At 31.4% G+C, this 21,386-nt stretch overlaps 7 protein-coding genes across 15 annotated transcripts; 3 read left to right on the top strand and 4 right to left on the bottom strand.

Annotated features, from left to right (window-relative positions):
• Positions 1 to 239: 239 nt before the first annotated feature.
• Positions 240 to 3,110, bottom strand: LOC106616031 (uncharacterized). 4 transcript variants are annotated; one of them, XM_014232479.3, is made up of 5 exons: positions 2,841 to 3,110; positions 1,879 to 2,114; positions 1,593 to 1,683; positions 1,167 to 1,285; positions 240 to 1,052 (listed from the first exon to the last, which is right to left on the bottom strand). In XM_014232479.3, the coding sequence occupies exons 2-5, from the start codon at positions 2,012 to 2,014 to the stop codon at positions 913 to 915; spliced, it is 486 nt and encodes a 161-aa protein (XP_014087954.2). In that variant the 5' UTR covers positions 2,015 to 2,114; positions 2,841 to 3,110; the 3' UTR covers positions 240 to 912. The 4 variants fall into 4 exon arrangements, with proteins under 4 accessions (XP_014087954.2, XP_036214545.2, XP_036214546.2 ...); XM_036358652.2 differs by having other exon boundaries at positions 1,879 to 2,052; XM_036358653.2 differs by lacking the exon at positions 2,841 to 3,110 and adding an exon at positions 2,575 to 2,820 and having other exon boundaries at positions 1,879 to 2,052.
• A 605-nt stretch (positions 3,111 to 3,715) lies between these two features.
• Positions 3,716 to 7,241, bottom strand: LOC106616063 (lymphotoxin beta receptor inhibitor). 2 transcript variants are annotated; one of them, XM_070105680.1, is made up of 5 exons: positions 6,855 to 7,230; positions 6,687 to 6,782; positions 6,391 to 6,617; positions 6,155 to 6,303; positions 3,716 to 3,979 (listed from the first exon to the last, which is right to left on the bottom strand). In XM_070105680.1, the coding sequence occupies exons 1-5, from the start codon at positions 6,981 to 6,983 to the stop codon at positions 3,780 to 3,782; spliced, it is 801 nt and encodes a 266-aa protein (XP_069961781.1). In that variant the 5' UTR covers positions 6,984 to 7,230; the 3' UTR covers positions 3,716 to 3,779. The 2 variants fall into 2 exon arrangements, with proteins under 2 accessions (XP_069961781.1, XP_014088002.2); XM_014232527.3 differs by lacking the exon at positions 3,716 to 3,979 and adding an exon at positions 4,606 to 5,419 and having other exon boundaries at positions 6,855 to 7,241.
• A 442-nt stretch (positions 7,242 to 7,683) lies between these two features.
• On the top strand, positions 7,684 to 8,704 carry LOC106616019 (calmodulin-like protein 4). The gene is made up of 4 exons (XM_014232465.3): positions 7,684 to 7,868; positions 7,952 to 7,982; positions 8,111 to 8,424; positions 8,486 to 8,704. The coding sequence occupies exons 1-4, from the start codon at positions 7,866 to 7,868 to the stop codon at positions 8,585 to 8,587; spliced, it is 450 nt and encodes a 149-aa protein (XP_014087940.1). The 5' UTR covers positions 7,684 to 7,865; the 3' UTR covers positions 8,588 to 8,704.
• On the bottom strand, positions 8,682 to 9,902 carry RpS20 (ribosomal protein S20). The gene is made up of 4 exons (XM_014232466.3): positions 9,734 to 9,902; positions 9,420 to 9,575; positions 9,095 to 9,184; positions 8,682 to 8,869 (listed from the first exon to the last, which is right to left on the bottom strand). Exons 1-4 carry the CDS (start codon positions 9,734 to 9,736, stop codon positions 8,756 to 8,758), a joined length of 363 nt encoding a protein of 120 aa, XP_014087941.1. The 5' UTR covers positions 9,737 to 9,902; the 3' UTR covers positions 8,682 to 8,755.
• Positions 9,903 to 10,727: 825 nt separating this feature from the next.
• Positions 10,728 to 16,987, bottom strand: Adss (adenylosuccinate synthetase). The gene is made up of 6 exons (XM_014232512.3): positions 16,628 to 16,987; positions 13,957 to 14,059; positions 12,126 to 12,405; positions 11,675 to 12,035; positions 11,429 to 11,613; positions 10,728 to 11,369 (listed from the first exon to the last, which is right to left on the bottom strand). Exons 1-6 carry the CDS (start codon positions 16,805 to 16,807, stop codon positions 11,126 to 11,128), a joined length of 1,353 nt encoding a protein of 450 aa, XP_014087987.2. The 5' UTR covers positions 16,808 to 16,987; the 3' UTR covers positions 10,728 to 11,125.
• Positions 16,988 to 17,742: 755 nt separating this feature from the next.
• On the top strand, positions 17,743 to 19,213 carry LOC138855693 (zinc finger HIT domain-containing protein 2-like). Of its 2 annotated transcripts, XM_070105675.1 has the most exons (3): positions 17,743 to 17,902; positions 17,960 to 18,000; positions 18,052 to 19,213. In XM_070105675.1, exons 2-3 carry the CDS (start codon positions 17,966 to 17,968, stop codon positions 19,142 to 19,144), a joined length of 1,128 nt encoding a protein of 375 aa, XP_069961776.1. In that variant the 5' UTR covers positions 17,743 to 17,902; positions 17,960 to 17,965; the 3' UTR covers positions 19,145 to 19,213. The 2 variants fall into 2 exon arrangements, with proteins under 2 accessions (XP_069961776.1, XP_069961775.1); XM_070105674.1 differs by having other exon boundaries at positions 17,747 to 18,000.
• Positions 19,214 to 19,355: 142 nt separating this feature from the next.
• On the top strand, positions 19,356 to 21,093 carry LOC106616060 (clumping factor A). 4 transcript variants are annotated; one of them, XM_070105679.1, is made up of 3 exons: positions 19,356 to 19,728; positions 19,783 to 20,060; positions 20,217 to 21,093. In XM_070105679.1, exons 1-3 carry the CDS (start codon positions 19,700 to 19,702, stop codon positions 20,711 to 20,713), a joined length of 804 nt encoding a protein of 267 aa, XP_069961780.1. In that variant the 5' UTR covers positions 19,356 to 19,699; the 3' UTR covers positions 20,714 to 21,093. The 4 variants fall into 4 exon arrangements, with proteins under 4 accessions (XP_069961780.1, XP_069961778.1, XP_069961779.1 ...); XM_070105677.1 differs by having other exon boundaries at positions 20,124 to 21,093; XM_070105678.1 differs by having other exon boundaries at positions 19,783 to 20,096.
• The last annotated feature ends 293 nt before the right edge of the window (positions 21,094 to 21,386 follow it).

The raw sequence follows: 21,386 nt of genomic DNA, 5'->3' as shown, positions 1-21,386 counted from the left end.
GCGATTATTTCTGTTAAACAAAAATTATCGAAGAGAATAATAGAAACACTATTACTTCTGTTTACGTTACTTTGAAATTGTGACAGTTTCTCTGTGCTTTCTTTTTCCAGCACTTTGTGATAACATATAATGTGCAATCTATATAATCTTCTTTAAAAACCTCAAATGTATAAAAAGAGTATTACTTCTTTTAATATTAGAGTATTAGAAATTTATTATTAGATGGAGCCAACATAAAATGGTTTACAGTAAATTTATACGGTCAGTGTTTATTGATCATTTAATTTTTATAAAATATTGCATCTACAACTACATATTTATTCTATTATTGCTTTATCATCTTAAAAATGTTTTTATTTAAAATGGCTATATAACTGACTTTACCTTTTATGTTATTGCATGCTTGATAATAATTTATTTATGCCGAATTTATTACGGTTTCATATATGTAAGTGTTTTCATAGGTATCGTGATATTAAAGTGTATTGTTAATTAATGTTTAAATTGACGATGTGCTTGGTACAAGTTTTATATAAATGTACAATATATATTTACTTATTGGGAAGTTTTGATAATAAGTGTTTAGGATTTAATTGATCATTTTTACTTAGTTACATATGCTGTCCTTACTTCTACAAGTTTTTAAATACTATAGAATTGAAATGTTTTGCCAACACAATATTAAGTGTTTAATATACATGCATTTAAATTAATCTTGAATAGTTCCTGCTCTTAAAACCATGTATGGTTTTCTTTTTTCAAACTAATACTGAATGTAATTTTTAAATGTTTTTACTTTTTGTTTTTATCTGATAATCATATTCAAAAAGATTCCGTTTAAGTGTTTCAAATTGTTTTGCATTCATGAAAATATCACTCTAATATATATGTTTTTTAAAACTTTTCCAAATTTTATATTTGTTTTTTCGTGCGGCGTCGTTTGAAACCAGTCATTTGCTTTAGTAATTGCGAGTTTTCATCATCCATATCTGAGCTGGGGTCCCACAAGCGTAAACGTCTCGGTATGTAAATGAGTCCAATTAAAGTTATTGCTGGAATAAATGAAAAAGCATGATTTAGTAATATTAGAACAATTCGTTATACTAGAACTCGTTAAATATATATGTATATATTCGTTCATATAATTGTTATCGACCTGTACTTACAATTTAGAACGCAGGGGAAGATCACATAAAAGTTCAATGTACTCGAACGGAAATATAAAGCTTCAGAAGCATAGAGAACCATGGTTAAAGCCAATGAGCAGCCACCCATGCTAACAACTCTGTAAGAAAATAATTGAGAATTTGTATGTAGTTCATGGCAGACAGAAGCCATATTATGCACTAAGTTGAACTGTCTTAAAAATTGTATATTTTAGACCAATTTTATACTTCAACTTTTGTAGAATTTCAAGTACAAAACACTTACCAACTGCTATTAACGATGTCGTAAGATAGTTAACGGACAAATTTTACACAGATTTAAAAATAGCTACAAAAGTGGTGCCATCCAAACACACACTCCCTACATGAGACTAGCCAAGTAGCTATTATTGGCGTTGAAATCTTTTCAGGTTTTCAGGTACTTACGGTCTGTAGTGAATGTAGAGCGTGCAATGAACTAATGCAATCGCTTTTAGCAAGCAATACATGCCAATTATGCGGGATATTGTATAATCGCCTGAAAATATGCAAAATTTAATTTAATAATTTCTCATAATTAATAATAAATAAATATTATTTAATATATAAAAAAACTTGTAGATGCTTATAAATAATGTTAAACTAATATTACAATAATTTATAATAATAATAATAAATCAAAGATTATACAACTCTTAAAGTAGTGGATAACAGCAAACTTAGTATTGCTCACCTTCAATAAATTGTGTGTCCGTATGATCCCCAAGGAAGCTCCTCCTTTCTATATAACTACGAAATGCTGTTCCTAAATCCATAAATGCGACAAATGCTATCCAGCCCCGAAAGGCGTATAGCAATTTGCGCTCCATTTTCGTTTGGTACGGCGTTTTGGCGATTTTTTTTTTACCTTAACACAATGTAATATATTTCTATTAGGTTTATATAGAATTATTTAACCAAATAGTGTTGCTGAAATAAGAATTAATTAGTTAAGCTGATTATAATTTTTTCATGCTATTTAGTTTTCATGCATTTGGAGTTAAGCCGAACTATGAAAGTAAACCGTTAATGGAAAGATGAGTTTGTTATTTTCGTAAAAATTTTAAACTTGTTATTGTCGTTTTTTTAAACATGTAGTGCTTTTTTTCTACCATGTCTCATAGACATTTGTGAGCTAAAATTATTCACATTTTCTGTTTACAAAGAGAGTAGGTCTACTCCACTAAATAGAAATTTAGTTTAACATCATACCAGAACACACTTAATATTTCCTTTCGTAATATACCGTAATATGTGGCGAAAATAATTAATACACCTGCAGGGTAAGCAACAAATCACACATACATACACACATTACTTCAAGCAATAAATAGCTGTATAACTTCAAATGGCAAATAAAATCAATAAAATAAACCCTTTTGCAATTTACTAGTTTATTGCTAAGGTGGCAAGTGATGTTTATGCCACAGGTACACATCCGTTAATAAATCGCGTGAGATAGCCTTTTTTCTGCTCCATCACAAGCGTAGAAAAATCCATAAAATGCTGATCCATCACAATGGCAATGTGCAATTTGCAAACATGCCCAAAAAATGCAAATTTATACACACCTTTACATCAATATCAACTTTTAATAGAGTTTTGTTTTTACATTAATAAATATTAAAGATATTATTTAAAAATATGTTCTCTTACCTTTGATTTTTCTTTGCTTCTTTTCACTTTTTAGCTTAATAAGTATTCTAAACCAAACTGTGAGTGCACTTGCCGAATAATGCGTGCATTTAAAATATGTAAGTTTGTTTGCTTTAACTCATTTATTTTTAATTTTTATGTTAATTTTAGATATGTTTCCCAGGCTAACTTTTTGAATGTTTGCTTGTATTTTTTTTCAATTAATATTCTGCGTATGTGCTTTTCCGGCTTTTCCACGCTCTCGCAATTTGTTTATATACGTCGAAGAGAAAAGTTTGACTGTCTGACTGCATTCTCTACAGATGCCAATGTACCATGCCTCAGGCGGATTATTGTTTGCTGGCTGCTTAAAATTTTTTTTTGTGCCGGCACATGTGATGGACTTGCGCACTGAGTTGTTTATAAAAATATGGGTATTACTTGAGAATTTATGCAATATACCGTAAAATTGACTAGCTTTGGTTATAAATGCTAAATGTTATTTAATTTTGTTGGCTTAATATTTTCTAGCTGAAATGTTTACCAATATGTTTTTTATTAAGTTTAGTAGTGCTATATATCTTAAGATATAGTATATGAAATATGTAATATAAAACAAGAAAAAACGTCAATTTCGGTTGCACCGAAACTATAATACCCCTCACAAAAATATGCCCTTTTCTATGAGTTATAGTGGTCCGATATCAGCTATTCCGACAAATAGGCAGTTTTTGGACGAGCAAAGGATGTATGCGGATCGATGTCTCAAAAAATGAGTGACTAGTTTAACGCAAAACACGCTTCTTTATATTTATATACAAAAATCATTTCATAAGAATTTCAAATCATAACAAATTTAACATGGAAATATTGAAACAAAAAAAAAAAACAATATGTACAAAATAAAGCTAAACAATTTTATTTAAAGAATCAAAAAATGTCTACACATGTTTAAAAATTTTATGGCTTTTTGTTATCATCACTTATTTGAGCATCCTCACTCTTGCGGTACTCTGCATAATCTACGTAACCGTCGTTATTCAAATCCATTTGCTTTAGCACATAATCAACTATGTCAGTCAATTGTTCATCGGAGTAAATTTTGCCTTTTGCCTCCTCAGTCTCATGATGCTCATCCGTTTTATCGTGCGCGCCTTGAACTATGGTTGAATGAAAATTGTATGCAAAATGTGGTGTTATTCTATTTTTATTACTAAAGCTAGATTTGCAAAAGTATGATGAAACCATGCTTTTTAACCAATTTAAGCTCACCAAAAACCAAACCCACTATATGTCACCAAACCTGTATCTTTTGAAGGAGCATGTGTAAGCATTTACATATGTTGTGCTATCTACTACTATGCCGTATAGACGAAAACAATGAAAACTTAGAAATGTTTATATATAATATATACATTAAATCAACAAAATCTGTGCCGACAAACTATGACAACTACTTTTAGTAAAATTAACTTTTGAGAAACCAAACGAAAAAAATCGACAAAAAATAAACAAATAAATAGTTAATAAACAAAAAAATAATTAAACAAAAACAAAAAAATAATTAAACAAAAACAAAAAACATTTTAGATCACGAAAGCAATATTAATATTTCGTAATTGTAGTTATATTAAATTTTGTGTGTTAATTTCCATTCTACGTTACCGGAAATGACACGAATTTTATGCGACCTAGAGCTGTTCTTTGGAAGACCTAACCCTGTTTGGATGGGTGAGTAAAAATGTTGATTGTGTCTCTATATAAAATCTTACTTCTGCTCACGAAATTTGTTTTCAATATTTTTATTTATTATCTTGCCAAAATGTGCCACAATCAGTCAGTTTTCTAGCATGTAGTTATCTTATTTGCATTGAACAGTTAAGCACATATTTTTTAATTTTTTTAATTTTTGTCATTCTTTTTTTTTTCGTTGAATATTTATTATATTTAAATTTTTGTAGAAAATCTAACTTTATTCACATTTTATGTACCATAGATGTAATGAGCACAGTTCTAAAATACCTACATACAAATAAATTTACCTAAGATAATTAAATAAATTAGGTATCCAAAAAAGAAAGAGATTCGAGAAGAAAGAGGTTTGCTGAAATTAATTTGCTAAATACATAATTTGTTCGTGCGCACAGCTATATTAAATAGAAAAGTTGCCTTTTGTTTGGAATGACGACATTCAAAATGAAAAATTGTTAAAAAAAAAAACAGAAGAACTAAAAAAATTACAAACAAATTCTAATCATAATTTTGCGCCGGAAAAATTCTGTCATGGAATCCTAAGAGTTCTTAAGTAGAATAGGGATAACAACAAATAATAAGAAACATATTTCATTGTATCTCTTATTTTCCACTTTGTGGCTGTTGCTGTTGCTGCTGCTGCTGCTGTTGTTGTTGTTTTTGTTGTGATGCTGCCACAGCCTTTTGTTGTGCCTTTATAAATTCTGGATAGTCAATATAACCATCGCGTGACGTATCATCCATTTGAAGAATGGGATCGATCAATGCCACTAGCTCTTCATCAGAGAAGATCTTTTCTTCCACATGTGGCGTCTGTTCGTTGTGCGGTTGCTCTTTGCTTCCTTGCTCTATAGTTAAAATCATTCAAATCAAAATACCGTACGATTTCCGAACATGCGATTATGCGTTTGATTGAATGAAATGAAAATATTTATATTTTTTTTCCAAAACCATACCATTCACAGAGAATTATGGTTGTTAATGATGAAAGCAATGTACGAGTATAGTTTGATGTATGGTTGTTGATAATATATTCACGGTTTACATGTAAATAAAAAATAAAATATGATTAAATAATTAGATTAAAAATTAACTGTAATTGTTTATATTAGCAATACGAGCTTTATGTACTCTACGGTTTAGATCATGTTTTTTAACAACCGATTTATTTATTGCGAAACACATATACATATTTTTAAATCATCATGTAATTGATTTCTGAATTTGATATACATATGTATATACTTGTACATACATGCTATATGTTTGAGAATTTAATATTTTAAATATACTGTTTTTTATATCACGCATCAGCAACAGGAAGGAAGTTTAAAATTCTATATAATTTTACATTAACGTGACCTTTTTTATGAAAATTAATAAACGGGAGGATGCGCACAAATGTTTTTTTTGTTTTTCGTAGTGTATACAAAGACAGTTGTTATGAGATTATACATAAAGTGTGTATGGGATGTCAGTGTAAAATACAAAACATAGCATATGTGAGAATGTACCGACACCGTATCAACAATCATACATACATTAAAAATTCGTATGTAATATAAGCAATTAAAACAACATACCATGCCAGTGAATAAGTGATTTTATGAGTTCACAACCGTCCAATTTGTTGTTGTTATCAGAATCGTGCATTTTGAAGTAGTGAAATTGCAATTCTGCCTCAGACATTTTGCTCGTATCAATTGGAACCTGCATGTGCTCCTGAATGTGACTAAATAATATAATTAAAACACAATTAGTTAAAATAGTTTTTCATTTATATTCCAATCAGTAATATGATAATTCCTATGTGACTTACGCTCTCTCATCTTGAATGTTGGCTGCATTCAACACTTGCTGTTGGCCATGATGAGCCTGATGAGGTGCATGTGGCGCTTGTTGTTGTACTGGCTGTGGAGGCTGTTGTTGGAATTGTTGCTGTTGTTGTGGTGGTTGCTGCTGTTGAAATTGCGGCTGTTGTTGTTGTTGATATTGCTGTTGCTGTTGCTGTTGCACGGGCACCTGCTGATATTGCACTTGCTGTTGCTATATTTCAACAAAAAATATTTGATTATAGTAATAGGCTTTAATTGATTTCTACATTCTTTTTCTCACATAATGCTGAGGGTTAACGTTTGGCGCATGGTGTATTTGTTGTTGTTGTTGCTGTTGATATTGTGGCTGCTGATTATGCTGCACCGGAACTTGTTGCTACACATCAACCAATTTTCATGTTTCTCATTACAGTTTTGTATTTTAATGTATATAGTTAGTTTTACTTACATAGTGTTGTGGAGGAACTCCTGGAGCAACCCGTTGAGCGGATGTGAATCCAAATAACATTAACAATAACAGCATCAGCGAAAAAGCTGGTAACTGTTTTCGGTGGAAAGACTTGATTTCAGGACGCATATTGGCACACCTACGTCAGGTAGGCTGGGAAGCACGGCAGTGTAATAAATATTTTTAATTTTTGAGACTTATTTCTTATATTTAGTGCAACCTTTAGCAAATTGAAGGGAATCGAGTAACCACGTCAAATAAAAACCAGAGAAATTCACACGTATACACGTATACAACTTTGAAATGTCAAAACACTAGAGCTGTGATACAATACGATAGTTGAACAGTAACTAGTATTATCGGCTGCAAATCTGTAACAAATCCATTTGGCAAAGATTTTCGATTTTTTACGATCGGTGTGCCCACACGTATGTTGTATATGGCCAAATTCGATTATCCGCCTAATTTCGCACATGGTTACTCTTTGAAAGACGAACGTAAATGGCTCTGTATGTCGTGTATGGCGAAAAGATTTCTTACCGATCAAAAACACAGGTATGTCGTGTATGACTACATTTACTTACAGCGTAAAAAATTAAACAAGTGTGATTATCGCTTAAGTGTCATCTCTAAACTTTTGAAATTTATATTTGTTTTATCGTTAAAACAAGTAATATATTTCAAATAATCAATATTTTATTTCTACACCGAAAGTTGCTTAATTTAATATCAAATTACCTCACTAAATATTTTATTAATTGTTTAAAAAATGCTTACACTGAACACCCTCTGAAACGAAACGTCACGGTTGAATGGAGAACTCTCCAAAGTGAAATATTTTTGTCGCAGTATTTACTAGAGAATTTTGTTTGGTTTCACATAAATTAATTTTATACTTTTATAAACATATAAAATAATACAAACACTTATAATATAATTACCATATAAATTGCAGAAATCTCGAATCAATATTTTTGGTGTTTTTACAAAACTTTAATAAGGAATATTAAAATGGTAATTAAGTTTTTATGTAAATATTTAAAAAATAATTACAAAGCTTTAGCAATTTTTATTAATAATTGTTTATTAATCTGTAGGCCCGTTATTTCAAGGAACAGGATATTGATGGTATAAAAAAATTTTACGTTAATACAATTGACTTTATTACGCTTCAGCCATATTTGGAATTTAAAACTTTCTAATTGCTTAATGCGTATACTTTCGATAAGTAACCTAATTTATCTTATCATTGCTAGAATTCCGTGAATGTTTCTATCTATTTGCCCGAACGGGACAGATAACATCTCTCGATGAGTTAACTGTAATTATGCGATCTCTTGGTTTATCTCCAACAATCCAAGAACTAATTGCATATTTAAAAAAGAAAGGAGGAAAAATGAGCTTTGCTGACTTTTTAGAAATTATGCATCAACATTCCAAAGTCGAGAAAATCCCTGATGAAGTAATCGCTGCATTTAAAGCGACCGACCCGCAAAATACAGGAACTATATCCGCAAGGCAACTACGAAACTTATTGCAAAACTGGGGAGAGGGTTTGTCTATCCGTGAGGTACACAAAGAATTATTATTTTGTAAAAACTTTGTATATTTTAAATGAAAATCATTTTCAGGTTGATAACATTTTCCGTGAAGCTAATGTGAATAACAACAGTATGGTCAGATACGCTGATTTTATTAAAATAGCTTGTGCTCCAGTTCCAGACTACTATTAAAGTACATTTGGCTTTGGTTAAAAATAACTGCTTACAATATATGTATACGCATTCCTTAACTTCAAACATCCTTCAAATTTAAAACAAATAAAGCTTAATTTTATATACAATATAAAACCGTATATTTCAAAATATTTATTGTATAAAAAATTATACACGTTCTTTTTTTTAGTTGGCAATGGTAACCTCCACTTCTACGCCAGCTTCAATGTTGATTGATGTAATCTTCTTTACAATCTCAGATGGTGAATGCAAGTCGATGATACGCTTATGGATTCTCATCTGGAGAAGATAAATAAGTATATAACGTTTAAAACAGAAGATCTAAATTATATTTATGATTATTTTCATTTGTAAAACTCAGAGAGCCATTTAGAATGAGCAATATTTTAAATGGACTATGTGAGTGCGTTTTTTATGGGCAAGTACATTAATACTGAACGAAGTGTGGTAAATACATCTAAGCTCTATATTATTTTTGCCATACATTAGACATATATTAATTACCTGAAAGCGATCCCAAGTTTTGGAACCTTCACCACAAGGTGTTTTACGTGTGGTGATGCGTAGAGTCTTGGTTGGCATGCGTACTGGACCCTGAAAAATAACCCAATTGATTTATTTTTAAAACTTGATCAAACTTAAAGCACGTGTAGCATGAACATAAATATCTTCCTCTGCATAACGACACATAGAAAGATAATGTCCAATTCAAGCTGAATATGTTATAGCACTAAACTAAAGACTAGGCTAAGCTTATTATTGTAAGCAAAGCCTCCAGGAAAGTGCAACCAGACACAATTACAAATAAAACATACGGCATTCGGCCTACCTTGACACGCAGATTCTGGTTCTTGGCACTATTGATTAAATCGCGGCACACATTCTCCAAAGAACGTACGTTCCTTGAAGTTAAAGTGATGCGAATGCGGTGAACTGATGCAGAATCAGCCCCTTGGGGCTTCTCAATATCCTTGGGAGCAGCAGCCTGGAATTGAAATAAACAAATTGAGGTTATGCTAGTATAGTACACGTGTTCACTATTATATCGAAACTCTTAATCGCTTTGTCGCCATAAATGCATATTTTATTATCAATTATGCATTATTTTAACAAAATCGATTGAATGCAATACTAATTATATACCATTTTAATAAAAAATCCTGGTCGAGGTATTCAAATCCTTAACTATTGAACAGCGCTGAACCAGAGCTGAGAACGAAGTGAACGAGAAATTGGTTGACATTCGTTGTGAACGAAACACGGCGAATTAAATAGATATCGATAAGCCGGAATACCGATAATTATCACAATCGAATTGTTGGCATACTTCTTCTTATGTTGCAATGCGCGTATATTGTGTATGCGCGTTTTTAAAAACTAAAATCGTTATGAATTTAAGACGATTGATATGAAATAACGCCAATTAATGGGTGTTACTCTTAAAAATTGTCTGAAATTTTGTTGTTTTTATCGATAAAAATAAATAATAGAATACAAAGAAGAAGAAGAGTATTCCCAGTATTGCATGTTATTGCAGTTTGCAAGTGTAATAAATTTTATATACGTTGTAATAACTTTGGAAAATTTCAAAATTAGACAGAATTTAACTTGTGGAGAAAAAGGCGAAAAAAAAATTTACAATATATTTGCTTTATTTTGTACAGACACACAAACATATATATATATATCTATTTTCCCGGGCTTTTCATCCACTTCCTTAAAACTTCACACAATTTCCTGTTTGATGTACTTATATTGTATATTATATTTTGTTAAAAACTATAATTAGAAAGTGATAAATTGATAGTAAAACATTTAATTTCCTTAATTTAAAAAGAATGTATTTTATTCTCAGCGAATATTATATTCATAGCTATTCTTTTCTTGCGTGATCCAATTATTCAAATATATTTGTTAGCGAGGTAAGTTTTAAACTAATTAGAGGGAAATAATCAAGGAACTTCATTAGCAGCAATAATTAAAAGCAATGTTTACTGCAGTTTATGTCTTCACATATGCTTGCAGGTAAGTCAGAAAAATAAATTGTTTGAACCAAGCAGAACCAACTACCTTGAGAACCTTATATATATAATATATGTATTTACACCCAAACCAACAATAAGTTATGAACTAAGAATTAATTCAGACAAATATTTGTATTCTTTTATATTTATATGTATTTAAATTTTTACAAACAATAATACATTTAAAATATTATGATACAACTTTTGATTTCGCATCTTTTAAGGCTCGTTATGATAAATTATAAAAAGCACATTTCTTAATTAATTTCAAATATACTAAAGACTTTTAACATTACACTTTATAGTTTGCTCTATTGCATCTGCTTTTCTTGAGTTTCGACTTTTGTGGGTTAGTATATAATAAAATTTCTAAGTTTAAAGTGATAATATAAGTATGCATGTATATCAAGTAAGACTCAAAACAAAATATATTCATTAACATAAGTACACAATCGAAGTTTCTGTGCAGTTGACAAAGCCAATTATGCAAAAACACACGTACGGGTAAAAATTAATGAATGTTGATTATGGACTCACGGCCTTTGCCAACTCCAACCCATTGTACTGGTACACTCAGCTCACTTTCTAGGAAACGTACATACTTTTGTGCATTTTCAGGCAACTCCTTGAAATTGCGAATGTTTTCGGTGCTCTCTTGCCACCCGGGCAGTGTTGCGTATTCAACAACAATTTCGCCCAATTCGGCTATTGTGCCTGGGAAATGATCCAAAGTCTCCCCATTAGCGCGTTTGTAACTATAAAAAAATATAATTGTTATCCATTTGCAATGCAAACTAAATCGTTTTACACTTACGCAACAGCCACTTTGATTTGTGGTAAAGTATCAAGTATATCAAGTTTCGTCAAACAAATGCTTGTATAACCGTTTACAAGTGAGGTATATTTGAGTAACGGAATATCTAACCAACCACAGCGACGTTTTCGCTTTGTTGTAACACCAATTTCACCACCCTTTGTCTGAAGCAACTCACCAATTTCCTAAATACAAAATACGTAAAATAAAACCTTAATTTCATACGAAAATATTATAAATACGCACATTAATTTGTTCGGTGGGGAACGGACCATCGCCTACACGTGTGGTATAAGCTTTAACGACTCCAATAACATCACCAATAGTCTGAGGTGGTAGACCCAGACCAGTAAGTACCCCACCTATACTGCAATTGCTGCTCGTTACGTATGGATAGGTGCCAAAATCAATATCCAACATAGCTGCATTGGCACCTTCTACCAGTATCTTCTTGCCTTGGCGCAATGCAGTGTGAAGAAAACAAATGGTGTCTTTTACATAGGGACGAATTTTTTCCGCATACTCCTTGTATCGCGCTAACTCAGCTTCAACTTCGATATTAATGGAAGGAAAAAGACGCAAATGTGTTGCAACAATCGATTTAAACCTGAAATCATAGTTTTTTTTTCAAACATGTTTATAAAGAGCATATGTAAATAGTAAAAATTCTGCGATACAATTGCAAGTTTACACTTACTTGTCAGTGAAGATATTGAAATCTCCCAACAATTCGCCCACGCGAATGCCATTACGTGTAGCCTTGCTGGAATAAGCCGGACCAATACCCTTCTTGGTGGTACCGAGCGATTTGCCACCCTTTTCGGCCTCCTGCATACCATCCACCAATTGATGGAAGTCAAAAACCAAATGCGCGCGATCCGAAATAATCAAACGATGTTCGAGCTTTTGCAAACCCTTTGCCTCATTTTTAGATAATTCTTCGAACAATGATGGTAAGTGGATGACAACCCCGTTGCCTAAAAGTAATTATCAAACTTATCATTATAAACACATGCATACATATAAATGAAATTAATCAGATGTAGTTTATGGGAATATTTTATAACACAATAAGTTTTTGTTTCAAAGTCATACATTCAGCAATAATAAAATAAATTTCCATACAAGAACTTCATTTTGATCGGTCAGTTTGTTTGGCAGCTATATGGTTTAGTGGTCTGATCTGAACAAATTGTTCGGAGATTGTACCGTTGCCTTGGGCAAAAGTTTGTGCCAAATTTCGTGAAGATATCTCGTCAAATAAAAAAGACTTGCATACAAGAACGTGATTTTGATCGTTCAGTTTGTATGGTAGCTATATGCTATAAGTGTCTGATATCGTCGGTTCCAACACATGAACAACTTCTTGGGGAGAAAAGTACGTGTGTTATATTTCAGTTCGATGTCTCAAAAACTTATGGACTAGCTCGGGTATTTACGGAAAGACATACGGACATGTTTAAAACACCTCAGCTCGTCACGCGAATCATTTATATAACTTAAACTTTATACACCCCGATCAGGATATAACAATAATAATTAATAAAAACAGTAACAGGGTGGTGAAATTACGATAATTTTATTAATGGCATAATCTTGTGACATTCACCGACAGCGCCGCTTCAAGTTAAATAAAACATTGATTAAACATTTTGAAAATGAAGTAGTTATTCTTGCGAACAATTACTCATGCAAAGATCATAAATATACATACATCATAAATATATATATATATACAATGTACATGTGTATGTATTATAAACAAACAACTACTTCTGGTTGTAGACCCACAATTTCAAATCATCAGCATTGATGTGCGTGTCAAGCGATAATTTGTCGTTACGAAAAATTATTCGCTTGCCGAAATAACTACCGCAATTATGAAATTATCCCTAACTATGCTTTATTATAAATATTTATAAATGAATTATTAAAGTTATGGTAAACGCATTTATATTATTCGTGTAGTTAAATCTGATCTGTGTTATCTTCTACAAATTTCTTGAGAAAAGATAAAAATGTTGATAGCATCGTATTGCTGAAATATGAATAAAAAGTGTACATATATGTACATATGTACTTAAGGTTAACTTTGTCTTACAATTTCGTGATTACCCTTCAAAAACTTTATGGTAGATACGTATGTACATACATATATATGTTTGCGTTTATTAGATAAAAAAAAGTGCATTTCGGCAAAAAATGTGCTCGTTTTGGCCGTGACCGTAAACTAATAGAATAGCCACACAACTCAAAATCACTTGTGAGATACTACATTCACCTAGACTGTATGTTGGCCACATAATACATAATACATAAACATATGTATGTATATGTATATTTATTTTTGCTATTCCATTGAAGTAACGTATGCAGAATGAGTGTGTCACTAGAAGAGGCTCTTGCCAACTTTTTTCAAGAGCGAATTTTATAACAGGGGCATTCGAGAGTGGCGATGTTTATCTTATACCATATATCTTATAAAAATGTTAACTAATATTATTTTGCATTTTAGCTAATTTACTTACCAATCACCGATATACACTTCTCATTTACAATTCCACTAGGTAGCAAATGAAAATCGAATTCAGTGCCGTTAGCCACAACAGTGTGTCCAGCATTATTTCCGCCCTACAATAGATATATATTTATATTAAGAAATATACTCGTATAATAAAATATAATTTAATGTATGTGTATGCATGTGCACTGTGCCCATACAAAATACGAAAATAAAATAGTAAAATTATTTATCTTTTGTTTTTTCTGATGGTTAGCAAGAAAGTGCATATCCATATATACATACATACACGTATATGTACATATGTATATAATTAATATCTTCGTATGTCTAGCAGTATAATTCAAATCAAATATAATATATATGTAACTATGTATGTATGTATACAAATTAAACCCATCACTAACAACAACACATTTACCTCCTAGTAGAAATACTAGGATTAAGCAGTCTATATTTCTATAATATTTGTGCACATGGCAGGGTACAAATATGTGAGAGATATGTTGAGTAGAAAGAATCATAAAAACGGAACTTAATCGAAAAGAATACTAGAATAGAATTGAATAAAATATAATAGAATTAGAGAATAGAATATGATTGAATTGAGGTATGCACTGTGCCATGAGATCTATTACGCCTTCCCCTATTTCACTGGGATTCACATAAGCCCATCAATTTGATATATTCAAGGATCATGGCGCCATTGAGGTAACGTTCTCTCTACTCGTATATCGCTACACAATCTTTAAGTAGTTCGGAATTTTAAGTTCCTTGTTGCATAACGGACAATTTACAGAAGAATATGTGCTTTTTGAGTCTGCTGTGTCCAGTAAAAAGTTTCACTAGTAGTTTCTTTCCCTGAAGGTTTATAATTTATTTAAATCTTATGAAATTATAACCTTCTAGTAACAGTTTTACTTGGCACAGGCGTGTAGTTTGTCAATATCTATATCTCTCCAATTTCTTCCCTTTTTGGAACAGCTCCTTTATGGTGTGTGGATCCACCCCGGCAGAAAATTAATTCCAACTAATTTGAAAGAAATAAATCCAAATTAGTTCCGGTTACGTAGATCCGACTGTTGTGCGAAAGGGGACGAATCTATATTTAGTGTGATAAAATTTACAATGTCTATTAGCGCCAGTCCGGAAACAGTCTAATTTACTGCAGGGATAGATAGCGCACGTAAATGCATATATAAAACTAAAATACATACATATATGGGTATGTGTATATAACAACATACATAAACATTGTTTGGCAAAAGTGCAAAATGTACTAAAATTTGTAGTATGTATACATACATACATATTTAAATGAACCATGAGTAGCACACATATAACTCTTGTAGACACAAATGTATGCATGTGTACGCTATTACATGACTATATGGTGTATATATACATATATGTATTAAATATCCTTAAAAAATATCATAATTTTTCGATTAGTAGTTAAGTCTAACCCAATCGTAATGACGGAGTGTATGTTTAAGCAACCACAACTACATTTAATGTAATCCTTAAAGGAGCATCTCAATAAAATGGCTTAGTACAAATTGTATTTCCAAACAGCTAAATTAAAAAATTTGCTTATTTAAATTATGTTTCTATTGCTGCATCCCTTAGTAAACAGTCTTAGATAGATACGTTTTTTATATGGAGTAGTAATGTTTATATAGAGATCGTGCATTCAACCGGTAACGAAAGCTGAAGCGACTCTAAAATTTAATTATTCAAGTACACACAAAGCTGTACTCATACGTACATGTGTCCAATTTTAAACCGCTTATTTATTACATAAATATGTACACGTAAAGATCTGTATATATCCATAATTGTATGTACATATATACTATATATAAACGGTTACAGAAATTTCCGTACAATTTACAAAGGTACATGTTCACGTACATATATGTGTGTATATATGCAAATATAGATAGGAATATGGTTAGATAAGATAAATGGTGTTAATTATTTACTCGCCTATAAATGAGTGTTAACGATCAGTTTTATGTAAGAACACTCCAGCATTTTAAAACTTGTAATCATTAGGATCAACATAGTTTACAGATACATATGTATATCCGTAATAGAGGATTATTTATTAACTAATTAATTAGGACAAATTAATTATACATATATCTTTAGTATAATAAAACAAGCCAGCATGATTACTAAAAGACGTAAACAAGAGATACTAGTTATAAGCTATTAGTCGAGCGGTTATATATATGTATGTACATACATTGCTTTCATATGTAGAAATAGATTAGAGAAATACGATTGATTGTGTGTGCATACCGTCCAGGCTAGCAGCGCGACAAAATTGAATCACAATTGTGGGTTATTCACCAACTCAAAGTCGAATAGAACGCAAAAACTATATGTTATGTAAACATTGAAACGCCAAAACACAAGTATAGAAAATTTTGCTGAAGTAATCATGCGTATCCAATGTGGATGTGTTTTATGAATGAATGCTGTAGCAGGTAGTGAACATATTGCTACACAAAAGGAACATCGGATACCGTTATCGAATATTATAACTCCATTTTTTTTTTAAATATAAGTATTTCATCAGAATCAACATTTGAGTGTTTTAAAAATGTTTCGAATGCCATTTTTCTGCTAATAATATAGTACAATAATGTTTGCCATGATTTTTTGCTCACCTGACACCTGCAAACAATGTCCACTTCCAGCGCCAGCATATCAACCACCTTACCCTTGCCTTCATCGCCCCATTGAGCTCCTAGCACAACTCCAACCTTGGATTTGTACATGTTGAGACGTCCTTGATGTAATGTCTCATAGTTACTCCCGTTCACAACACTGCTACTGGACTCCGTCATCTTCACACGTTTGGTCGGCGTCGGTGGCGCTATTTTGGTAGATATTCTGCAGTCGACCGAAAATACACAAATACCGATCACTGTCACGAACGTACCCTAAGTACTTTTCTCGACACAAGCAAAACTTGTAAAGAAATCACAGGGAATAGAAAATCACATTTATCGCTCCATTCAGCATGTGTATGCCATATGTCAGCTGTCATTTGTCAAACAGCAGCATGCGCACTTGACTTTTATAACAGAGTTGTCAACGCTTATTACTAAATAACCGCCTTCCCCGGCTATAATTGTGTAGTCGTTTTTTTTTTGTTTGGAAGACAATATAATCAATTTATGGTAACTATCATTCTAGTTGTTTAACAATTATTCTGTATTCGTACAAACAGCTAAAGGTATAAGATAGGCTAATACATTTCAAAACAATATGTTTTATCGTCCACAATTAAAGCATTTTCCATTTTCGGTAACTTTATACCGTTCGTTTGGCATCGATAATTATTATGTTTTAGCTATATACAACCTCATTGATAATTTCTTTTGCAATCAACTTAGTTTCCATAATATTCTTCATAAATAGTATAGCAATATTTTAAATCCTACATAGGAATGAATTTTATTTTTGTCACGAAATCTTTACTTTTATAATTAAAAATGTACATGTGTAATGCTTTAATTTTATATGCTCTACTTTCTTAAATCATGTCATAAAATATTGCAGCATAACATTTTTAACTAGCAATAAATATGGTAATAAGAGCAACTAACAGTATGTATTGTTCGTTAATATATGAATTATTTTCTCTAAAAAAATCTGCAATAGCGCTTTGTGTATGCATAGGAGTGAATTTTATTTTAATGTGTTCACGGCAGTTCTTTGAATTTTTTTTTTGTAAATACTGTTTGTGCACATATTTAGATATTATCATTTCACTTCTATTTGCCAAAAGCTTCGATTATGTACATATTGGCACACAGCCCAGGGAGAAAAACGCTTGGCATCCCTTGAATCTGTGTTAGCATGTGTTATAACCATTAGAAGTCGCTCTTGACCAAACCAATTTGGTTTATGCCAAGAACGATAGAAACAAAATTTTTGTAGGTAGGAACGTGTATGGGTTTGTCATTTCATTTACATGGTGAATTTTCTTTTAGATTAATATGGATTCACCTCAATTTCGTACAGTTTGTCAATTGTAAGTATTTACTTTGTAAATTATCTAGTTTTAATTTCTACTTGTTTTCAGCTGCGAAAAGAATGCATTTAAATATACTTGTCCAAAATGCAATGCGTTGTATTGTTCTATCAGCTGCTATAAGACTCCAGAACACTTGAAATGTACAGAAGCATTTTATAAATCTTGTATACAGGAAGAATTATCAACAGATGATTCTAATGACATGAAGAAAATATATGAAATATTGAAGAGTATACATGAGACAGACGCTGGAATAGAGCACGATTTTAATACAGGAAAAACAGAAAGTGATTTAGATGAGGATGATGTTTCTGATGATGATGATAACGATGCCAATGATAATGAGGAAGATCTTGAAGATATTGCGACACGTTTGCAAAATGTTGATATAAATGATGCGGACGAAGTCTGGGAACATTTGTCATTGAGTGAGCGTGCTGAATTCAAAAAGTTGATTGATAACAAGAAAATAATGGATTTAGTGCCAGAGCATAAACCGTGGTGGTCTTTAAAGAAAACAAAAATAATAGAGATAAATAGCACCAATAATGATACTCTTGTACCTGAAATTGAGAAAAATATACCAAAATTTTCAAGTATTTTTAGTAAAGCGCCATCACCGTGTTTGCATTATAATTTATGGAATATATTGGCCTCATATGCAATGATGGTACGTCACTTCAATGGCGAACATTTTATAAACCCAATTGAAGCTGTTGCACATTTGGTAAATTTAAGCTTAACTTTAAAATTTGGAACAAATTTTGAGAGCGTCGAAAATGCTCTTAGAACTGTGGAAATTGAAGCGCTTAATACGAACGATGTTAGCCTAGAAATGTCAGAAAATTTCGAACCAACTTATTCGATATCATTATGCTCTTTACTAAAACATGATGCCGAAACCGTAATGTCGTCCTGCTATAACAAACTAGCAGCGCTTAGTGACATATATCGTTTAATAAAGAAGGCAACAAATCATTTGAAAATAAGTAATTCTAAAAAACACAGTGATTTTTTCAAATTATTTGCCGTATGTAACGGAAGTGTTGTGCTGGAACGAAAAAAATTGTTGCAGTTATCAAAAAAAGTTGAGTTTCTGTTATCTTACGTTAATATTGACAACGAAGAACTACTAGAGTAGTACACTAATTAATAATCTGTGTAATAAAACATATACATAATATATGCATTTCTTACAATGAAAAATAAAGTCTGTCGTTTTGAATTTTTGATTTACATATTTGTTTATTTGTTACTAGCAATGCATTACGTGAATTGATTGTGTAAATTCAACTCCTGAAAATTAATTATATATTTTTAATGTTTCTAACGATATATTTCGCAAGGCAGTATAACGTTGCATCTCCGCATTCAAGTATATCCACCACTAGCTCACGTACATATGGCAATGTGGCTAGCAATAATTTTGTGTGGACATTTGTTATCTGGATAAAATCATTTGCCATTTGACGTTGGACAGGTTTGCTTAATATATTGAAACACTGGCATCCCATATGAAATCAAAGCTATCTGTTATATCCATTAGAGGTCGCACTATTGTTTTATGCGATATATACCCATGTCGTGGATTTATGGCATTTTATGAAGTTGTTTACAAGTCGAAATATTTTTTTTTGTTTTGTGATTTATTTCATTTGGTTCATCCTTCACTTGGAAAATTTGTCTCACGTTAAATATGGATCTAGCTCACGAAGTTTGTCAATTGTAAGTATTTGTGCATTGTAAATTGTTTAGTTTTCATTGCTACTTTATTTTCAGCTGTCAAAAGGTTGAATTCAAATATACCTGCCCGAAATGCAGTGCATTGTATTGTTCTAAGATCTGCTTTAGGAAGCCAGGACACAAGAAATGTACAAGTTTATTTCACAACATCTTTCGCCAATCTTCATCATATAGTCAAATGGAGCATAATGAAGTTATGATGAGATATATGATTTTGAGAAAAATGCTTGAAGTACGGAATGGAAGCAAAAAGGAAAGAACAAAAAGTGAGAGTAGTAACGAAAGTGAACGTAGTTTCTGGACTGGGGATGTTGGTAATATTGGAGATGATGGTTTCTATTCTCATATTGGTGATGATTCTTTTGATATTTGTGAAGATTCTAATGATGATTGTTATGATTCTAATATTAATAATTTAAATGATGGTGGTGATGACATTGATGAACTTGATGATGGTAATGATGATGTAGATGATGACGATGATTCAAATAGTGATAATTTTGATGATAATGATGATGGTGATGACGCTGATGGTGTTGATGATGAGGATGATTCAAATAGTGATAGTGATAATTCTAATGATAATGATGATGGTGATGACGTTGATGCTGATGATGCTGATGATGATGATGATGATAATGATGATGATTGTAATAATGATGTAGATAAATGTAATGATAACGACGATGATGATGACTTTAAAGACGATTCGACTAATGATGATAACGAGGATGATGATGATGACGATGATGGTGATGATGATGATAATATTGATGACGATTACGATGATTATGATGGTGATGACGTTGATGATATTGGCGATTTTGATAATTTATGTTATTATATTGTTAGCGATGATATACTCGAACTTGCAAGGCAATTTTGCTATTCGCTGAGAGCGCGGATATTAGAAAGACGATCGAAAGTATTAAAAGCAAGATTTGATTTATACAACATACCCTACTGATTATAGACAAAGTAATCAGTTTTTTTTCGAAGAATTTCAATATTTTCATACTCCAAAACTTGCAAAATACTAAGTTCAATTGTGGTTGCAATAAGATTTTACCTAGCCCTACAGGTATGGTATATCAAGAAATTTCGAACGACCTGGTGTTCTATTAAAAAAAAAGTGCCGGACAGTCTAATACGTAAGATTACAATTCATAATATTTTTATATTATTTATCATTTAGGTAGTAACGGATATTTATATAGTTAATAAATAAGTCGAATATTAATATTATACTTTAATATTGAAAATATCCCTTGTATTTGCACCTGAAAACTTAAGGATAATGAATGTTTGTATATGTTTTAACGACAAATAAAGACTGATCTACATTTATTTTTACCTCACATCATTTGTAAACAGGAATTTATGGAAATTTTTAACATTTTGTATATGGGTTTTTATGCATTATGTATGCCATTTTAAGATTAATCGAAATATGTTGAGTCAATTCATAAGAGAGGTTCAGAGCACCTGATGTTTTTTCTCTAATGTCAACACTGTAGTTGGCTTTTCAAAAGCTCTTTGTAGAGACATAGTGTGTAGTAATTACAATGGAATCGTAAAAATATTCGATAAATTAATAAAAGTTTAATTACCTAAATAAACATGATGGGCAAATTCATGTA

The sequence above is a fragment of the Bactrocera oleae genome, chromosome 2 (assembly GCF_042242935.1).
Source record: "Bactrocera oleae isolate idBacOlea1 chromosome 2, idBacOlea1, whole genome shotgun sequence".
Lineage (NCBI taxonomy): Eukaryota > Metazoa > Arthropoda > Insecta > Diptera > Tephritidae > Bactrocera > Bactrocera oleae.
This window is presented reverse-complemented; position numbering and strand designations above follow the sequence as displayed.